Genomic DNA, 15354 nt, shown 5'->3' with positions numbered 1-15354 from the left:
TATATCATGCTTCATTATAAGTTTTAAAATAAATAAATAATATATCCACCTAATAACACGACAGGGCGTTGCTAAATAAAATAGTCACATCAGAAAATTAGATATAAGAACTACCCCGGTAGTATGCAGTAAGTGTAGCATTGGTGATAAGGATTGCCCTTAACTTAAACGTGTAAAATTGAACCAGTGGCATTTCTCAGCCCAGTGTGAATACGTACATATGATTAAGATTAACTGACCTCCAAAACGCTGAACATACGTACCAATCACCGATCATATTATATACATATATATATACCGGTATATAGTCTAGTTTTGGCATAGATAACACGCGTTATGCTGTCAATTTAAGTAGGACATTGACACATTGACACAGGACAGATGGAGGTTCCGTTAAAGAGTAAGTATTGAATCTGGAAAGCAACCTATTTAGAACATACACACACACACACACACACACACACACGAGCACTCTCTCGTATATAAATTTTGGGACACACGTATGACTCCCTTAACTGATTTGTCAATCGTGGCAAAATACGTTTCAGTGCACCGTACAGCAATTGTTCACAAACAGCATTTTGTCCACAAGTCAGTTATTTTTTATTACCATTTGGGGAATTGTTATATTTACTGATGGAGTGTAATTATACTAGTACCTGTGTGATACAAATGATAAGTATGCTGTCTTATCAGGTCAGCAGATTCGGTAAAACTGGCAGTTATGTTTACTATAAGAGACAACCAGTCCTTAAATAATGACAAACATACAGATGCACAAAGCTAAGTTTAAATCGAACACTGTGTGTACAAAAGCATCTTGTACATGTACAACAATCACGTAGACATACTCTAACCGAACCTATTTACACACAGCTGACCAGAGTTCGGGCCTTAGCTACGTCTACAAGCTGCCTAACGTGCCACAGGACAGTCGTATCATACCAGACTACCTCGATGAGAAGGTCAAGGAACACCCGGATAGACAGGCGGCGGTCTATTACCCAATGAGTGGAGAGAGATCCTGCATCACGTACAAGCAGTTACAGGACCAGTCAGTGCAATTGGCTGCAGGTACAGGTTTTCTTTGATTTACTTATTCATTTATTTGTATAATGATTTATTATTTATCAAATTTGGTAATCTAGCAAGCTGCTTAAACGCATATCTGTCTTCTTGCCAAGACTTAAAATGTAGAAGCTCAGAATAGCCGATGTCATCAGTGACAAAAGGGACAGATATTGATAGTATGCATTGAAAGTATGCAAATGGGCCGCAGAAAACTGGTCACGACCGGCTGCAGGTAAATATCTAAGAGAGTAAAATAAACTTTAACATTTTACTTGACTTTAAGAAAGCTTGTGACAAAGAATGTCCCCCGTTACTCGCTCATTGATGTCCCAGTTATTCATTAACTCCAAATGTGCAGCCTGCCGGTAAATGCAACAATGTTTATTTATTTATATTTATTTATTTATTTATTTATTTATTTATTTATTTATTTATTTATTGTGTTGCAGGTCTAATAAGGACAGGATTGAAGGTGGGGGAGTACGCTCTGCTGATTGCGCCAAATTGTTTGGAATACATCGTCATCGAGATGGCATGTGCGAGAATCGGTGTTTGTCTTATATTCCAAAAATTCGGTTCCCCGCCAACTGATGCTGTCGAAATGGCCAAATCCACGGGTTGTTCTGCCGTCTTCGTTTGCGCTTTCGGCTCCTCTGCTTCATACGGCGAAAGTATCGTACAGGAATGGCAGAAAACTCCAAGAGATGGCAGCACCGATCCTCCCCTCGCAATATGCGCCGGGTTCAAAGCTACCGAAGGTAACCTTTATTACGAAGACCTGGTCCGACCCAATGAATCGGCCAGTGCAGAAGAAATACACACCGTGTTTGAAGTTCAGAGCGCGGTTCAAACGGAAGATCCCTTGCTTGCATTAATGACATCTGGAAGCACCGGCAAGCCCAAAGTCGTCCTTTATAACCACTTCCAATTCATTAACGTCCTCCGAGCGTCTTGTTTCACGCTGCCAAATGTCGACGGCGCACGATATTTTAACGATCGACCATTTTCATGGGCCGTTGGCGCGATGTTGGGCACGTATTTGATTCCGTTTTCTGGTGTAACACTTGTGTTCTTAGACCCAGAGATTTCGGTCCGTAAAGGAGACGTCGTCACGATAAGGAATATACTGCATGATGAGAGGTGCACACACGCCTTCCTCATGGGTTATATTATGTACGACTTGATTCACGCCGATGCCATACCTGAAGATGGACTTTCGTTTGTGGAGTATGCATTAAGCAGCGGGCAGCCTCTGATTAAAGAAATGGCGTCAAAGTTTATGGCAAAGTTTCCCAACATTCTTCTGGGACAGACATATGGCTGTACGGAGTTTGGTCCATTTGCTAACCAGACCTATTCCATGGTTGCAAAAACAGACCTTGTCGGCTTCAATTGTCTGGAAATGTCACCGAACACTGAAGCAAAAGTTGTAGACAGCGACGGTCGAATGGTGAAGAAAAACACTGTTGGGCAGCTTTGTCTCCGTGGACCACAGTTTTTTGACAGGTACCTTAATAATGACGAAGGGGCGAAGGCTGCCGTTACTCCTCAGCATTGGTTTAAGACCGGTGACCTCGTCACCATGAACGATGACGGCTGCATCCGTTTTATTGCAAGGATGTCAGACTCCATAAAGCGAGCCACGGTCCTAATATATCCTGTTGAAGTAGAGATGGTGATCCTTAAGCACCCAGATGTGGATCAGGTCGTTGTTGTAGGAGTTCCTGATGAGAGATTCTACCAGGAATTATGCGCATGCGTCATCCTCTCCCACAGTCGTAGATCCTCCGAGGAACGCTTGGATACCATTAAGGAATGGACAGCAGATCAGTTTCCCATAGGTCCAGATGGTCTTTCTCTTTCTCCCAAATATTTCCTTTCCTTCCAGGATTTTCCTAAAACATATAGTGGGAAAACGAGCCGACGTGATCTTAAAAAGATTGCAGCTGTAAAATTGGGACGTAGTTAATATGAATCATCCTATTGATTATCTAAAAGAAATGGAATAGTCACGCTTTTTTCGGTCATATTTAAGAACATTACAGTAAACAATATACGTAAGAAATGACGAAGTGACAAAATATAAAAAAGAGAATACATCTCTTTTTAACAATTCACTGTTGAAATAAGGCTAGATCTATACATGTACAGGGTAGGTTGTAAACCTACAGTGCTTTCTTTTAAAGGGCATATGAATATAGAAGTGTCATATATTGCTTTGAGGTGGATGCATGAATTGTGTTTCTACTAGTGTATATTAAATATTCTACAATCACTTTTTTGTTCTTTGTCTTTACGTGTTCAGTTTTTCACTTGGTCACTTGGTCTGTTAAAGGCTTCCACTCTTATTACAGGATACCGTGTATATCAAACATCATTCAAAAAAGTTACATCATACCCATTACATCATACCTATCTAAAAGTTAACTATCAGTTTTACTCAGCAGTATCTGAAGTATTTCTAGTGACGATAATCAATAACCTTTTTTTTAAAGGTAAGTAACTAGTAGTCCTTTGTTTTGCAAGTGTATTGATCCAATATTGGTGATATAATTTGGAGCCTCCACCAACACCATGAAACTGATTAAATCTAGGCTCCTGCAGCGACGGCGCGTGTGGAGGCGGGAGACCATCATGGAATTAGCGGCATCACTTTTGAAGTGGGTTCAGCCATATTTAGTCGGCGGATCAGTTAGTACTCGAATCATCTATTCTGAATGAACCCCTATGTCCGCACACTGGGCTTCTATTGATGGAATAATTCGGAGCAAAGTCAAAATCAAGTGCGTTATATTGAGAAATATAACTCATTTTTAGGAACTTCGATTTGTAGAATTTATATGAAGATGTGAGAAAGTCATTTTATACAATCGAAGCAACCATGTCTTGATTTTCTCACCTGTAGCAATTGCAGCCACGTTTCGCCGCCCTCGTATGATGTCGTATCTCTCAAAGGAACTCTTATGCGATCTTGCTTTTGATATAAGCCCGTTATTTTCGTACAAATATCTAAAGTCGTCTCATTTAGTTTAATCTTTTTTTTTTTTTTTTTTACTTCGTATGGGATGGGTATATTTGGGTGTTGTAAATAATCGATAGTATAATGTGTCTCTCGGGCATACCAATCACTGTGTGGAGTCGTTTGTGAATAATGTTTTTTTCTTCATTTGGGTTTGGCGGGAATGGACCGCGGGTCAGTTTCCCACAGGTCCTGATGATCTTTCTCTTGCGCCAAAATATTTCCTTTCCTTCCAGGATTTTCCTAAAACAGCTAATGGTAAAACGAGCCGACGTGATCTTACAAAGATGGCAGCTGAAAAATTTGGATGTTGAAAATATGAACTTTCCTCCTTATCATCTTTTTGAAAAGCATCTTTGACCTTGACAATGTGAACGTTTTACCTCGTATCGTAAAGCAGTGAAGTGTCGTGTAGCCGTTGATTTTGTTTGAAAAAAAGAAAAAACATTAGACAACCGGTTTGTCTTCTTAGTCTTAATTAGTCATTCCCTTATACAGCTCTGTGGTAGGAAATGGAATCAATTAAAATTTTTAATACTGCAATTAAAACTTAAATGACTCTACATGAACCAGTTTAGGCCCTACCCATAACGTGCTTGTACACTGTGTACGTGTACTGTGTTATGATCAGGAACATACCCGCACAGATATTATTTGCTTGTTCGTACTCGCAAGATGGAGACCCCGCTGAACAAGTACCACGGTAGGTAACAGTGTTTACGTGTAAAACTTGGACACGAACTCAAAGGTCACCTTCATTGCTCAATTGGCGGACCTGCGAATCACAGAAAAAGGACTTTTGAATACTAAACTTGTCTACATGTACGTACCACCACGAAAACCGATTTTATTTTTAATTACCATATGTAGGCAACTTATTCCATACAACCATTAAATATAATGCTATTTTTAAAAATTATGAATTTTGCATATAGGCAAATGAGGCAGAACTCTTAAGTCGTTCTACATGGTTTTTAGCCGGCCGATCAAGCTAGGTGACAGACGAGCGTTAACTGGAATGACGAAACACATGTTTAAAGCTTTAAAATGTCAGTCCTATAATAACACTGTAGTACCAATGTAGTGCATTTTTACAACCTTGGAGTATGGAAAAAGAACGCTGGATCATATAGCTGGGAAAACTGGACAAACTCTCTTTGCGCTATCCGCCACAGACCTTTCGGACATGTTACAAACCTGGGTGATGGGCCAATTTCGTAAAAGTTAGGTGAACAGGTAGTTTACCCCCCCCCCCCTCCGCCATGATAACGATAACAAAAATGACACCTCTCATGTTTGATAAAAATTCAAACAGGCAGATTTATAACTGCCTGATGTTTTCATATATTTCATGTCATTATGAAGATTATTTCATTGACTTATATAGAGCTCCCTTTGATACAAACTCCTTGTTTTATGCCACCAGGCAAATGTAACTGTATTGTGTAACAAAAATAGCATATAATTTTCAGTTGAATTCACACAATGACTGTTACAGCTTGACAATGAGTTAGATAAAAATATTCTAAAAGGAGTCTCAAATAACACGTGCATGCTGGTACAGGTGCTTGTTATTGTAACGGTTGTACCTTGAAAAGAGGCAAGAACAGTCAAGACAACGCGGTGATCAACATTAACATACTTCCTATGTTTTAACACAGCTGACCGAAAGATGAACCTCAGCTACGAGTACAAACCGCCTACGATTCCCCAGGACACTCGTATTATACCGGATTTCCTGGATGAAAGGGTACAACAGCATCCGGATCGTGAAGCGGGGGTCTATTACGCATTAGGTGGAGAGAGGTCCTCTATCACCTACAGACAATTACAAGACCAATCCGTGCAATTTGCTTCAGGTATGAGTTGATCTGTTCAGGGTTAAACATGTTAAATATATAATTTGAGAAAAAAATGACATTAAGACCTTTAATTGAAAATCGAAAACAGAATTGATACACTTTCTTGTCGGAAATATCCTAAACGCATTTTCAAGTAAGAATTGCTTTTCTTAGTTTTTTATTCTTCCATATCCAATCATATTCAATAAAATTGATTTCAGGTCTGTTAAAGAGGGGAGTAAAGTTTGGGGGATACATTATGCTTGTGGCACCAAATTGTTTGCAATACATCGTCATCAAGATGGCGTGTGCGAGAATCGGCGTTTGCCTCATACTCCAAACCTTCGGTTACCCCCCAAAAGATGCTGTTGAAATGGCCAAAGCTATGAGTTGTTCTGCCGTCATCGTTTGCGCTTTCGGCTCCTCTGCTTTATACGGCGAAAGTATCGTGCAGGAATGGCAGAAAACTCCAAGAGATGGCAGCACCGATTCTCCCCTCGCAATATGCGCCGGGTTCAAAGCTACCGAAGGTAACATTTCTTACGAAGATCTGGTCCGACCCAATGAATCAGCCACTGCAGAAGATATGCAGAGAGTCGTTGAAGTTCAGACCAAAGTACAAACGGAAGATCCCTTGTTTGTTTTGATGACATCGGGTAGCACTGGCAAGCCCAAAGCCGCCCTTTACAAACACTTCCAATTCATTAACATCCTCCGAGCGTCTTGTTTAACTCTGCCAAATGTCGACGGCGCACGTTGCTTTAACGATCGACCATTTTCATGGGGTCTTGGCGCAATGTTTGGTACATATTTAATTCCGTTTTCTGGTGTAACACTTGTGTTCGTAGACCCAGATATTTCGGTCAGTAAAGGAGACATCGTCACCATAAGAAATATACTGCAAGATGAGAGATGCACACACGCCGTCTTCATGCCTTATATTATGTACGACTTGATTCACGTCGACACCATACCCGAATATGGACTCTCGCTTGTGGAGTATGCATTAAGCGCCGGGCAGCCACTGATTAAAGAAATGGCGTCGAAGTTCCTTGGGAAATTTCCCAACGTGCTTCTGGTGCAGACCTACGGCTGCACGGAGTTTGGTCACATAGCTTACCAGACTTATTCATCGGCCACAGACACAGACGCTGTCAACTTCAACTGTCTGGACATTCTGCCAAACATTGAAGCAAAAGTTGTAGACAGCGACAGTCGAATAGTGAAGAATAGCACGGTCGGGGAACTCCTTGTACGCGGACAGCAATTATTTGACAGGTACCTTAATAATGACGAAGGGACTAAGGCTGCCGTTACTCCTCAGCATTGGTTTAGGACCGGCGACCTCGTTACCATGAACGACGACGGCTGCATCCGTTTTGTTGCAAGGATGTCAGACGCCATCAGGAGGGCTGCGGTCCTAATATATCCTGTTGAAGTAGAGATGGTGATCTCCAAACACCCAGATGTGGATCAGGTTGTTGTTGTAGGAGTTCCTGATGAGAGGTTCTACCAGGAGTTGTGCGCATGCGTCATCCTCACCCACAGTCCTGGATCCTTCGAGGAACGCCTAGATACCATTAAGAAATGGACGTCGGATCAGTTTCCGCCAGGTCCGGATGGTCTTTCTCTTTCTCCCAAATATTTCCTCTCCTTCCAGGATTTCCCTAAAACATATAGTGGGAAAACGAGCCGACGTGATCTTACAAAGATGGCAGCTGAAAAATTAGGATGTTGAAAAATATTAACTTTCCTCATGATTATCTTTTGAAAAGCATTTTTGACCTTAACAGAGTGCACGTTTTACCGCTTATCGTAAAGCAATGAAGTGTCGTGAAGCCGTTGCTTTTGTTTGAAAAAAGAAATAATAAGACAACTCGTTTGTCTTCTTAGTCTTAATTAGTCATTCTATTATACAGCTCTGTGGTAGGAAATGGTATCAATTAAATATCTAATTACTGCAACTAACACTTAACAACTCTACATGAACCAGTTTAGGCCATAACCATTACGTACCTGTTCACTGTCACGTGTACTGTGTTATGATCAGGAGCATACCCGCACAGAGCAGTACCTGTATTTCTAACCCTCGTGACACAGATACATGTCCTGGGCAATGAATGACGTATTGTATATCTCTACAGATCTTATTTGTTCGTTCACACTGGCAAGATGGAGACCTCGCTGACGATGAAGCAACGACGTAGGTTACTGTGTTTACATGTAAGACTGGGGCATGCACTCGAAAGTCACCTTAAAGGACCTGAAAATCACATAAAAAGACTTTAGAATACTAAACTTGTCTTCCCCGGTAGTTAAAACCTCCTACCACGAGAGACCTACTACACCGCATCGTTACACATTATTGATAAAATATGACACATGGCACGAGTAATTCTAGGTCTTAAATCCTCACTGTAAGCCCAGAACGTCCAGGACATTTAAAATGATCGCCATTAACAATGTGGAGGAGAAGCTATGCGAGGATGAAAAGAGCCATTGTTGGTTCACTATCCTTTTTTTTCCAAATTGTAAATGTAGGTCAAATCTTGTTGCAGCTGGCTTAACGTAATATGTGGGTGACAGGGTAATTAACAGCTTTATATACCGCTTTGTTTATATTTTATTCATTAATTCATTCAATCGGCTATTTATTTATTTAACTTTATTTTTTGTGGAAGGGGAAATATATTAACCATGAAATTTTACTTCCTAAAGGAACATATTAGGCTAGTTAAACAAATGAAAATAATAAAAAATAAAAAAACTATATAAATAATGCAAAATATACACAAATGATAAATGTAGCCGTATGGATATTTTGGGATCACTAGTGTTTGTCTTTTGTTTTGTCACGTGGGCGTCATATTACTTTCTCATTCTCACTGGTTATCTTTCCCGCCTTTCTTCGTATATCAATAATGTGGCAGCCCTTACTGTCATTCTTCATCTCTCATCACTGCATATAACTTTGCAGGAACGTGGTCGTAAGTTTTGATAAATCTATTCTTCTTCTTATTATTATTATAGTTATCATATAGTCAGACATCATAACTGTGAATAAGATTATAGATTATAGATGACGTTGATTCTTCTCTCATCACTTTGTGTATCTTTGCAGCACCAAGGTCTTTGAATAAACGGAAATAGCAACAAAGAAAAACCGTAGTTAGCCTTATACCGTATAGCAAAAATGATAATTCTGATGTTTGATGAAATTCAGAGCCTTTTTTGTTGCATGCCACCAGGCAAATGTAACTTATGCTGTCTTTAGAAATCAAATATTGACTATAATAATTAGACAATGAGTCAAATGAAAACATTCAAAAAGGAGTCTCAAATAACACGAACATGCTGGTACAGGTGCTTGTTACTGTAACGGTTGTAATTTGAAAAGAGACACGAACAGTCAAGACAACGCGGTGATCAACATTAACATACTTCCTATGTTTCAACACAGCTGACCGAAAGATGAACCTTAGCTACGTCTACAAGCCGCCTACCATGCCCCAGGACACTCGTATTATACCGGATTACCTGGATGAGAAGGTCGAACAGCATCCAGATCAAGAGGCGGCGGTCTATTATACATTAGATGGAGAGAGGTCCTTCTTCACGTTCAGACAATTACAAGACCAGTCCGTGCAATTTGCTGCAGGTATTGGATGAGTTAGATATTATTTATCCATTTGCTGATCTATTTATTTAAGTAATTTTATTTACGTTGATGTTACAGGTATCCCGGTATATTAATTCGCTATAAAGTGGGTTGCAAACATTTTAATGTTAGAACACCTTAAATTAAAAAGGGAAATCACGTACAGTACATTTTTGTGTGTTTTTGGCTTTCATAAGAAGCGTTTTTAGTGAGTTTTTTCATTCTTCCATATTAAATCAATATTAATGAATGAATTCCAGGTCTTATAAGGAGAGGAGTAAAGTTAAGAGAACGTATTCTGCTGATTGCGCCAAATTGTTTGGAATACATCGTCATCGAAATGGCGTGCGCGAGAATCGGTGTTTGTCTTATATTCCAAAAATTCGGTTCCCCGGCAACTGATGCAGTTGAAATGGCCAAAGCCACGTGTTGTTCTGCCGTCATCGTTTGCGCTTTCGGCTCCTCTGCCCTATACGGTAAAAGTATCGTACAGGAATGGAAGAAAACTCCAAGAGATGGCAGCACCGATCCTCCCCTCGCAATATGCGCCGGATTCAAAGCTACCGAAGGTAACCTTTCTTACGAAGACCTGGTCCAACGCAATGAATTGGCCAGTGCAGAAGAAATACACACCGTGTTTGAAGTTCAGAGCGCGGTTCAAATGGAAGATCCCTTGCTTGCATTAATGACTTCGGGTAGTACAGGCAAGCCAAAAGTCGTCCAGTTCAATCACTTTCAGATCACCAACTCTCTCCGAGCTGCATATTTCTTCCTGCTTAACATCGATGGAGCACGATATTTTAGCGATCGACCGTTTTCATGGGCCATTGGCTCGATTTTGGGCACGTATTTGATTCCGTTTTCTGGCTCTACACTGGTTTCGTTAGACTCTGAGATTTCGGTCCGTAAAGGAGACGTCACCACGATAAAGAAGATTCTTCACGAAGAGAGATGCACACACGCCTTCCTTATGCCTTACATCATGTCCGACATGATACACGCCAATACTATACCACACGATGGACTCTCATTTCTGAAGTATACGTTCACAGGTGGACAACCATTGGTCAAAGAAATGGCGTCGAAGTTCCTGAGGAAATTTCCCAGCGTGCTCTTGAGTCAGGGGTACGGCTGCACGGAGTTTTCCCCCTTCGCCCACCAGAGATATTCCTCCGCCGCAGACACAGACGACGTCAACTTCAACTGTCTGGACTTTCTGCCAAACATTGAAGCGAAAGTTATAGACATCGACGGTCGAATGGTGAAGAAAAACACGGTCGGGGAGCTTCTTCTACGAGGACCACAGTTATTTGACAGGTACCTTAATAACGAAGAGGGAACCATGGCTGTCATTACTCCTCAGCATTGGTTGAAGACCGGCGACCTCGTCACCATGAACGATGACGGCTGCATCAGTTTTGTTGCAAGGATGTCAGACGCCATCACGAGGGCTGCGGTGCTAATTTATCCCGTTGAAGTAGAGATGGTGATCTCCAAACACCCAGATGTGGATCAGGTTGTTGTGGTAGGAATTCCTGATGAGAGATTCACCCAGGAGCTGTGCGCATGCGTCATCCTCACCCACAGTCCTGGATCCTCCGAGGAACGCCTGGCTACCATTAAGGAATGGACGTTGGATCAGTTTCCGCCAGGTCCGGATGGCCTTTCTCTTTCTCCCAAGTATTTCATCTCCTTCCAGGATTTTCCTAAAACATATAATGGTAAAACGAGCCGACGTGATCTTACAAAGATGGCAGTTGAAACATATGGGTGTTGAAAATATGAATTATCCTGCTGATTATTTATACGAAATGGAATAATCACGTTTTCTTCGGTTATATTTAAGGACATTATAAAACAATATACATAAGAAATCTCAAATGAGATGACTTTTTAAAGAATAATAGGCTTTATCTCTCTTAATTAACATTCACTGCATACATGTTTTTAAAATATTCATTACATACATGTATTTAAAATGAAACTGGCTACTTTAGGCTAGATCTATAGGTTGAAAACTGGTTTCTTCTAAAGGGCATAAGAATACAGAAGTGTAATTTGGTTTGAGACTGATACATGGATTGTGCTTCTACTTGTATATCTTAAATATTCTAAAATAAACTTTTTTCTTGTTGTTCTAATGACGTCAAACAATGATTTTAAAAATGGTTAGTAACGAGTATTCCTTTGTTTAGCAAGTGCATTAATCAAACAACATCGCAGTTGAATTGTCTTGTCCCGTCGTGACCTCAGTAATTTAAGACCTTGCAACATTTCACGTCACATTTACCCTTAATTCTTCCTAGCTTTTTACGTAGATCGTTACATATATATAATGCACGTTCAACACCTTTTTACTGCCAGTATGCTCCGGCTCTATTAATGTATTTTCTCAAAAGCCCCTTTTTCAAACAAAAAGAAGAGGGTTGGTTGTCTACTTCCATTTCCCTACAATCCAGTGGAAAGTACAAGGAAAAAAGTGCAAAGAAAAGTATTTTTTGACAATCAAAAATAACTTTATGTCCCTGCATCTGTCAAACAACATGACACATAGACAACGATGGATAATAAGTCATACTGGGCTTTCTTTGGCGAAATAATTTGGAGCAAAGTCAAAATCAAGTTATTTTTTTAATAAGAGTGTAATCAAATTATCTATGTATTGAATTAGATAATACAATTGAAAAACTTCGATTTGTGGAATTTATATGAGAATTTGAGAAAATCATTTAATACAATCGAAACAACTATGTCTTTATTTAAAATTTCTCACCTGTAGCAATTGCAGACACGTTTCGCCGCCCACGTATGATGTCGTAGATATCTCCCAAAGTAACTCGTATGCGACCTTGCTTTTGATATATATCCGCTATTTTCGTACAAATATCTGAATTCATCTCATTTAGTTTAATCTTTTTTTTTTACCTCGTATGGGATGGGGATATTTGGGTGTTGTAAATAATCGATAGAATAATGTGTCTCTCGGGCAACCCAATTACTGCATTGGATTGAGGCGTTTGTGAAAAATTTTTTTTCATTTGGTATAATTGAAGAAATGGAGTCATTACGTAATTCTGATACCGAATTTTAAAACGGCCCTTATCGCATGGCCTGACCGCGCGCGCGCGCGCGCGTGTATGTGTATGTGCGCACGCGCAATTTCTTTTTACCTAGTAGGTTTACTTGTATCTTTCGTTAATTCTTAATATTAGTAATATTAGTATTTCATCAACCCTCTTGCTGCTTTACATGTGATATCTATTACAGAATTGTTTGGATATATATACTTATAAAATAATAATAATTATATTTTTACTGACGTTGAGTAGTTAAAAATGGATCGTCTTTGGAGTCGTAAACATTTCAAATCAATTCTTTTCTTAAATTGAGAGCCTGCCCAAGTCACGCGAAGTCGCAACTAAGTAGTCCAATGTCTTGTGGCTAGAGGGATAAGAAATGGATCATCAACGTTGTTTCCTTTTATAATGTTCTGTTAATTGTTTTGATAAAAAACATGTATTACTGATTATTTCATGATATTCAGTATTGTGTGCTCTGAAATAGGACATGGAGGCACGCTAGCACGCTTTGACTGTCAAGTAATTATTTTACTCCTACCAATCAATAGAGATGTTTTGGTACATGAAAACGGTGATACAGTGTATGTTCTTACGCCTGTACAACTAGCTCTGAAAATCATAAACAGTGGAAACTGGCTCTTCAATTCTTAAACCGTGAATATGATAGTAACATCGATATCAAAATCATATTTTATTCTCCAAAAGGTTTAAACTGGGCATTTATCTTGTTCGTATCTAAAATTGTATGAATAACTCGTAATACGTTTATATTGCTGAATTGATTATGGTGATTATGGTCCAAATTTTACTGATTCACTGAGGCAACATTAGCCATTTGACAATTAAGCCGGACAAAACATTGAAATAAAATGAATTTTAAAAACATCCAACCATAATTATAATGTCTCAATCAACATGTACCCAAGTATATTTTAATTAGTAGGATTGCTTTATACAGTGTATGTCCTTTAAAATTATCCAAGTCACACCATCAGCGAATTACAGTAATCTCAAATGGAGCTAACATCCGTATCTGTATCTGCAGCTGTGCAAGTACCCTTCAGTGTGAGTTGAGAACCTTCGTCTGGTTATGTTAGCTAAAAACTGTATCAGATGTCCAAATATTTATCCAATTTTTCATTTCGGCGCCCCAGAAATAACCCAGCTGCCTATTTGCGTAATAACGGACGTATGTAAATATTTTTCCGCGACCTTTGACGGCTTGCAGAAAAGCATATTAACCTCTGAGTTTGTTTTGAAGGGTTTCACTTTTGCCGTGCGGGGGCGTGCGCTGAAGATCTCACTCTGTGCTCGGCCGTAATTAGTCTTGTAGATCTACACACGTACAGACTGTTTTTGTTTATACTTTGGATTGTGCGGTTGTTTTTCTGCCAAATGGTTAGATATTGCATAGACACATAAATAAGCACATAAATGATTGAATCAATAAATAAATCCATCGATTCAGTAAAAAGAAAACGCACGATTAAATATGCTTATATCTGATGTTCACTTTACCTTACTAAAACCACTAATGGAATCAGATGGTCAATTGTGATTTATTTCTCTGCTTTGTATATTTAAGATATATATATATATATATATATATATATATATATATATATATATATATATATATATATATATAAGTGCTAGGGTAGCAGCACTTAATTAGGATCAACTCTCACCGATCAATTCCTGTTACAGCATTCTAGTCAATCGCAGACGCATTTAATGCATCTGAAATGAAGCTGTGTTAGAATTAACCTGGTGGTGGTGAAGGTAAAGTTAGATTAGCTACGTGATCTGACTGACATCAATTTCAATGCAGTGTAAATTGGCTCACTGAAGTAAGTGGTTTTTAATTGACCATTCACATCAGAAGTTAAGTCATCACAAGATACACCATTTACCTGTATTTCAAAGGCAAGGAGCAGGGCCCAGTTTTACAAAATAAATTTGATAACTCAAGCTTAAAAATTGGTTTAAATTTAGACCCACATTATCTTTTGACTTAAGATAAAATGCGGTAAATCCGGTTAAATTTTATTTTTTGCGTAATTTATAACAAAAAATATATTGCGTAGCAATGTTTTAGCCCAATATGCACTTCGTTCAAGAAGTGGAATATTAATAGGGCTTTATTTTGAACTGCGCACACCAAGTGGTTTGTTAAAAGGTTTAAACCAATTCCTATGCTAATTTTTTTTTTTTTTTTTTTTTTTTTTTTTTTTTTTTTGAAACCTTATCAGGAAAAGTCCCTGCTTTTATCTTCGAACAACATGCCGTTGTGACGTCAACCTAAGCATCTAGTTCGGGGATTCTGATTCTGTCCTCGAACTAGAGAGGTCAAGGTCAAGTGGTTCCGCCCCGCTTCACTCTCACCCCGGTTATGAGGACGAGATCGATACCTGGCGACCCATTATGTGAGCAGAATACCATTAAATGTACTGCACAAATCAAAAGCCGATTGCTGAGTATACTACTCGTAATTGCCTGGATCGTCTGTTACATTCAGGGATTAATGTATGTGTTGACATTGCCCTGCCGTAGTGGAATGTTTCTTTTTGGAGGCTTTGTCATTTTATAATTCGAAAAAGGTGAGCAGAGTTGGTCGTTAATGGGTTTATTTATATGTCAAGGTTTTATAAACATTCGGAATTATCGAAAATATGTCTGGGTTAA

The 15354-nt window shown here is 39.1% G+C and overlaps 4 protein-coding genes across 4 annotated transcripts in view; all 4 read left to right on the top strand.

Moving 5' to 3' along the window:
- The first annotated feature begins 249 nt into the window (after nt 1-249).
- LOC106171599 (medium-chain acyl-CoA ligase ACSF2, mitochondrial) lies at nt 250-3275 on the top strand. The gene is made up of 3 exons (XM_086995945.1): nt 250-400; nt 877-1074; nt 1521-3275. The coding sequence occupies exons 1-3, from the start codon at nt 382-384 to the stop codon at nt 3038-3040; spliced, it is 1737 nt and encodes a 578-aa protein (XP_086852071.1). The 5' UTR covers nt 250-381; the 3' UTR covers nt 3041-3275.
- Nucleotides 3276-4765: 1490 nt separating this feature from the next.
- LOC106153494 (medium-chain acyl-CoA ligase ACSF2, mitochondrial-like) lies at nt 4766-7669 on the top strand. Its single transcript, XM_086995544.1, has 3 exons — nt 4766-4793; nt 5752-5949; nt 6153-7669. Exons 1-3 carry the CDS (start codon nt 4766-4768, stop codon nt 7667-7669), a joined length of 1743 nt encoding a protein of 580 aa, XP_086851670.1.
- A 1606-nt stretch (nt 7670-9275) lies between these two features.
- Nucleotides 9276-12671, top strand: LOC147759739 (medium-chain acyl-CoA ligase ACSF2, mitochondrial-like). Its single transcript, XM_086994809.1, has 2 exons — nt 9276-9589; nt 9850-12671. Exons 1-2 carry the CDS (start codon nt 9403-9405, stop codon nt 11364-11366), a joined length of 1704 nt encoding a protein of 567 aa, XP_086850935.1. The 5' UTR covers nt 9276-9402; the 3' UTR covers nt 11367-12671.
- A 2238-nt stretch (nt 12672-14909) lies between these two features.
- LOC106171600 (uncharacterized) overlaps nt 14910-15354 on the top strand; it is a 64230-nt gene continuing 63785 nt past the window's right edge. The window contains exon 1 of the mRNA XM_086996172.1: nt 14910-15269. The gene's annotated coding sequence lies outside the window, so the exon portion shown is untranslated. The remainder of the gene's footprint in view (nt 15270-15354) is intronic.

Source organism: Lingula anatina, chromosome 9, assembly GCF_051362555.1.
Source record: "Lingula anatina isolate TDL-2025a chromosome 9, LinAna3.0, whole genome shotgun sequence".
In the NCBI taxonomy this organism is placed as follows: Eukaryota; Metazoa; Brachiopoda; class Lingulata; order Lingulida; family Lingulidae; genus Lingula; species Lingula anatina.
Note: the sequence above shows the minus strand (reverse complement) of the source record. Positions and strands in the feature narration are given on the sequence as shown.